General features: G+C 46.9%; 1 protein-coding gene across 1 annotated transcript; it reads right to left on the reverse strand.

The window, feature by feature from the left end:
* Positions 1 to 374: 374 nt before the first annotated feature.
* On the reverse strand, positions 375 to 3369 carry PDYN (prodynorphin). The gene is made up of 2 exons (XM_048495847.1): positions 3241 to 3369; positions 375 to 2080 (listed from the first exon to the last, which is right to left on the reverse strand). Exons 1-2 carry the CDS (start codon positions 3367 to 3369, stop codon positions 1412 to 1414), a joined length of 798 nt encoding a protein of 265 aa, XP_048351804.1. The 3' UTR covers positions 375 to 1411.
* Between the last annotated feature and the right edge of the window lie 2106 nt (positions 3370 to 5475).

Below are 5475 nucleotides of genomic sequence, written 5' to 3' on the forward strand. Positions count from 1 at the left end.
AATGTATTTAAGGGTTATTGTATATATGTGATTTATGTTGTTCACCACCCAGAGCCCTTCGGGGGTAGGGTGGTATACAAAACACAATAATGAATGAATGAATGAATGAATGAATGAATGAATGAATGAATGAATGAATGAATGAATGAATGAATGAATGAATGAGTAAGTAAGTAAATAAGTAAATAAATAAATAAATAAATAAATAAATAAATAAATAAATAAATAAATAAATAAATAAAGCAGAGGATCTGCAAGGCCTTCACAACTCCAGAGGAGAAGGTCAGGGACACACAAAGATGTTGGTACTACTGTCTGAAGGGCTTGTTCAGACCACTGAAGGGACATTACGAATTTACTCCGTTTCAGCATTTGGAAACCACATTTTATTGTTTTAGCTGTATTTTATCTTATAGCTATTTTATCTTTGGGGCTGACAATTCTAAGCAGAGTTTTAATTGCGTATGCCGGTCTTGAACTGCAGAATAAAACCAGCTATTGAGAGGGCAAGGATCGCTTTTGCTGTACAAACATCACCGCTGCTACGTGGGGACTGGAAGTTTGCGTAGCGATTTCACAGACGATAAATCACCCGTTTATCATGGTAACACTTTACAGTTGTAGCTGCGTGTTTCAAAAAACGTTATCTACACCTAAAGGGAACAATACTCATAAACGGGGAAGACACTCTAAAAGCGATAAGGGGTGAACATATTCATCACAGACAATTATTCTTCCATCACGCCCTTGTTAGCACTCTGGGAAAACGTATTAGCTACCTTGATCCCCTAAGAGGATTGTTACTATCTAGAGCAAGGGTCCCCAACGTGGTATCCATGGGCACCACTGAACTGGCTGACATGTTTATTGTTTCCCATCCCCTGATGTTTTTTATAAAGCGAGGGAGACCAGGTGAGCTGTTGCCTACCTGGAAATTTGGATTGGAAGTTTGATTGGCTGTGTCAATTTTTCAAGATGGCAGCAGCTGCTAACACAGCACAAGGAGAATCGCTGGGTGACTGAAGGTAAGCCACAGCGGCCATTTTGTGGCTGGCTCCGCCTCCCGTGGCAGCCATTTTGCAGCTGCGCCCACCACGCTGTGTCAGAAGTCCGAAGGCTCTCGTAGGCTTAGAAGGTTTGGGGACCCCTTTTAGAGAGGGTGAATCCAGAGGGGTACATCTCAGGTCCCACCAAACCTAAAAACGCCTGGTTCCGCCCCCTCCCCCTCCCCCAATCAAGGTGCTCCACAGTTTCCAATCTGTTCCCTCCACTAACGGATTTGCAGGTTGTATCTGCTTGGCTGAGTTCCAGGGTTTTGCAGTCGGGGTTTCAAGGTCCAGAAGATCCACGCAGTCCGTTCTTTGAAATGTTTCTGATGGGAGGATGACTCGGTTTTTATGGCAGGTGGGACCTATAGGTCAGAGACCTCCCCTGAATAAGCGCTGGGCTCCTCCTCTGACCTCGTGGCCACCTTGAACTGACGTCGCAGGAACCCGCCGTAGCGCTTCTGATTGTCCCACTTGAGCTTGGGCCGGATCCTGCGCAAGAAGCCGCCGTAGCGTTTGTGCAGGTCTTCCAGAGCCAGTCCGTCCTCCTCGGCCGCTGGCCCTCCCGAACCTCTCTTGGGGTATTTGCGGAGGAAGCCCCCGTACCGTTTCATCTCCTCCTTCAGAGATCCCACGTCGGACTCGTCCCCAGGATAGCCCATCTCTCCGGTCTCCAGGCCCCCCAGGTAATCCTCCTCTTCGCCCAGCTCAGAAGCCGACCTCTCTCCCATCTTGCGGAAGAACCCGCCGTACTTCTTGCTGATGCCCTTGGCATGGCCATTCTCGTGCAGCAGCGAGAAGATCTTGCTCTTGTCCAGCTTCTTCATGAAGCCACCGTAGCGTTTGATCAGCCCGGGGTGAAGCTCCCGAGATCTGGGGCTTCCCCCCGGATTGGACAGCTCCTCTTCGCCCCCCTGGGATGGTCTCTTGAACGGCTCGTCCATCAGGAAAGGGGCCAAGCCGTTCAGAGCTTTCTTGCAGGCCTCCCACTCTCCGGTCGACAGCAAAGAGCCCTCGCATTCCAGGGAACATACCTGCAAGACATTGACATATGGAGACCCTTCACTCTGGCTGGCATCCCCCCATTGCCTGTGGTCTGGGGAGAGGAGGCAACCAGAGACGCCAGCAAGGTCTGAAGGAACAGAAAAATATGTCCATTGGCACCTTTAAATTTTTGGGATGCAGCCTGAGGAGGAGGAGGAGGAGGAGGAGGAGGAGGAGGAGGAGGAGGAGGAGGAGGAGGAGGAGGAGGAGGAGGAGGAGGAGGAGGAGGAAGAGGAGGAGGAGGAGGAAGAGGAGGAGGAGGAGTTTGGATTTATATCCCCCCCTCAAAGAGACTCAAAGATCTCCAAGGAAGGTACCTCCCACATATCTCTTCAGGGAAGAAGAAGAAGAAGAAGAAGAAGAAGAAGAAGAAGAAGAAGAAGAAGAAGAAGAAGAAGAAGAAGAAGAAGAAGAAGAAGAAGAAGAAGAAGAAGAAGGAGGAGGAGGAGGAGGAGGAGGAGGAGGAGGAGGAGGAGGAGGAGGAGGAGGAGGAGGAGGAGGAGGAGGAGGAGAAGGAGAAGGAGAAGGAGAAGGAGAAGGAGAAGGAGAAGGAGAAGGAGAAGGAGAGTTGGATTTATATCCCCCCTTTCTCTCCTGTAAGAAGACTCAAAGGGGCTTACCACCCCCTTTCCCTTCCCCCCCAACAAACACCCTGTGAGGGAAGTGAGGCTGAGAGGAGGACGAGTTTGGATTTGTACCCCACCTTTCTCTCCTGTAAGGAGACTCCAGGTGGCTTACAAGCTCCTCTCCCTTCCTCTCTCCACAGCAGATACCTGGTGAGGCAGGTGGAGCTGAGAGAGTTCAGAGAGAACTGTGACTGGCCCAAGGTCACCCAGCAGGAATGTAGGAGTGCGGAAACACACCTGGTTCACCCGATAAGCCTCTGCCTCTTAGGTGGAGGAGTGGGGAATCAAAGCCGGTTCTCCAGACTAGAATCCACCTGCTCTTAACCATCACACCAGCTGGAGCCCATTCCAGAGATCCGCCATCACTATGGAAAAGGCCTGAGCTCTGGTCCATGCCGGACACGCCCCTAAGTGGTGGGATCACCAGCAGATATTTGTTTGTTTGTTTGTTTGTTCATTAGTTTTACAAACCCTAGGGGCTCAGATAGCTGCCTGATTTCTGTTGTGGGCACATGGAGACTTACTAAGGGGTTGACGGGCTTCTCTAGCTCCCGGCCGTGCAGCGTGCAAGAGGAACACTCGGCGGCACAGTCCGCGGAGGCCGTGGGCACCAAGCCGAGGCAAAGAGCCACGCCCAGGAATTGCCACTCCATCCTCGCCAGCAAGGCCCTGCAGAGGTGGGACAAGAGATCAACACTGTGAAAAGAGTTTGACCACAGGCAAATAAATGAAAATAAAATAAGAACATAAGAACATAAGAACAAGCCAGCTGGGTCAGACCAGAGTCCATCTAGTCCAGCTCTCTGCTACTCGCAGTGGCCCACCAGGTGCCTTTGGGAGCTCACATGCAGGATGTGAACGCAATGGCCTTCTGTGGTTGTTGCTCCCGATCACCTGGGCTGTTAAGGCATTTGCAATCTCAGATCAAGGAGGATCAAGATTGGTAGCCATAGATCGACTTCTCCTCCATAAATCTGTCCAAGCCCCTTTTAAAGCTATCCAGGTTAGTGGCCATCACCACCTCCTGTGGCAGCATATTCCAAACACCAATCACACGTTGTGTGAAGAAGTGTTTCCTTTTATTAGTCCTAATTCTTCCCCCCAGCATTTTCAATGGATGCCCCCTGGTTCTAGTATTGTGTGAAAGAGAGAAAAATTTCTCTCTGTCAACATTTTCTACCCCATGCATAATCTTGTAGACTTCAATCATATCCCCCCTCAGCCGCCTCCTCTCCAAACTAAAGAGTCCCAAACACTGCAGCCTCTCCTCATAGGGAAGGTGCTCCAGTCCCTATTATTATTTCAATATTTATTATTTATTATGCGTGCATGAGGAACACTCGGCGGCACAGTCCGCGGCGACATAATAATATTTATTATGCTCCAGTCCCTATTATTATTTCAATATTATTTCAATATTATTCTATTATTCAATATTATTTTTCTACCTCTGCCTCTTATTCTATTATTCAATATTATTTCAATATTATAATATTATTTCAATATTTATTATTATTTCAATATTTATTATTTCAAATATTATTTCAATATTTATCAACGGCGGCGAGGATTATGTTAGCCAGATATTGGCGTCAGCAGACAATTCCTTCGATAATAGAATGGAATCTAGTTAAGATTGCAAGACTTTCAGGATATGAAAAATTGGAGAATAGTGGAAAATTCAAGAATTTATGGTTATTATGGATTAAATACATTGAAGATAAGTCAAAACAAAAATATGTGATCTTGGATACAATTTAAGAAGTATAAGAAATAAAAGAGGTATTAAAAATTATAAATAACTAAATAAAGTAACAACTATCGTGGAGGAGTTGGTATGTAAGTGCGGAAGCTCTTTAAATGTATGTTAAGATGAAATACGGAAAATTGTTTAATGTATGATGGGTTTGTAAACAGGTTATGATTTATTTTGAATGTAAATGAGTATACACAAAATTCTAATATAATAAAGTAATTTTTTAAAAAAACACTGTGAAAAGCAATCAAATTTTCATTGTGGGATGTAGAGAGGGGCGCAGAGATGCAGGGGGGAAACCCACACTGGTGGAATCTTGGGCGTTTTCAGAGCCCCAAGTAGAAGTAGAAAATGGAGGGGAATTGCCCACAGAGGATGAGGTGGAGCAAGCATAGGAAGAGAAAGAAGCAGAGGGGCTAGCATTTTCCTCAGGTTTCTATCCCTCTTTTGGGGAAGGGTGAATGTTTTGGGGTCAAGATGGGTTCATTCTGCCTCCCTCTTCCTGTAGGGCAGTGATGGCGAACCTTTGGCACTCCAGATGTTATGGACTACAATTCCCATCAGCCCCTTCCAGCATGGCCAATTGGCCATGCTGGAAGGGGCTGATGGGAATTGTAGTCCATAACATCTGGAGTGCCAAAGGTTCGCCACCACTGCTGTAGGGTATCTCAAGCATAAGCATAAGCATTTTATTGTCAGGGTGCACACACAACGAAATTTACAGCACCATTCCTCGATGCACACAATTTTCAGACTCATACCCCGTCCTCACTTTCCCCTTCCTCCACCCATCCCTACACAGCCCCAAACACATCAACACGAAGCCGCGGAGTTCAGCATCGCCACAGCTCTAGAGTAGAAGCTGTCTCTAAGCCTCTTTGTCCTAGTTTTGATAGACCTGTATCGTCTGCCAGATGGTCACAGTTCAAAAAGAGAGTGTGCTGGATGAGACGGGTCTCTCAGAATATTTGGGGCTTTCTTTAGGCTTCGGGAATTATAGAGT

The sequence above is a fragment of the Sphaerodactylus townsendi genome, linkage group LG05, assembly GCF_021028975.2.
Source record: "Sphaerodactylus townsendi isolate TG3544 linkage group LG05, MPM_Stown_v2.3, whole genome shotgun sequence".
In the NCBI taxonomy this organism is placed as follows: Eukaryota; Metazoa; Chordata; class Lepidosauria; order Squamata; family Sphaerodactylidae; genus Sphaerodactylus; species Sphaerodactylus townsendi.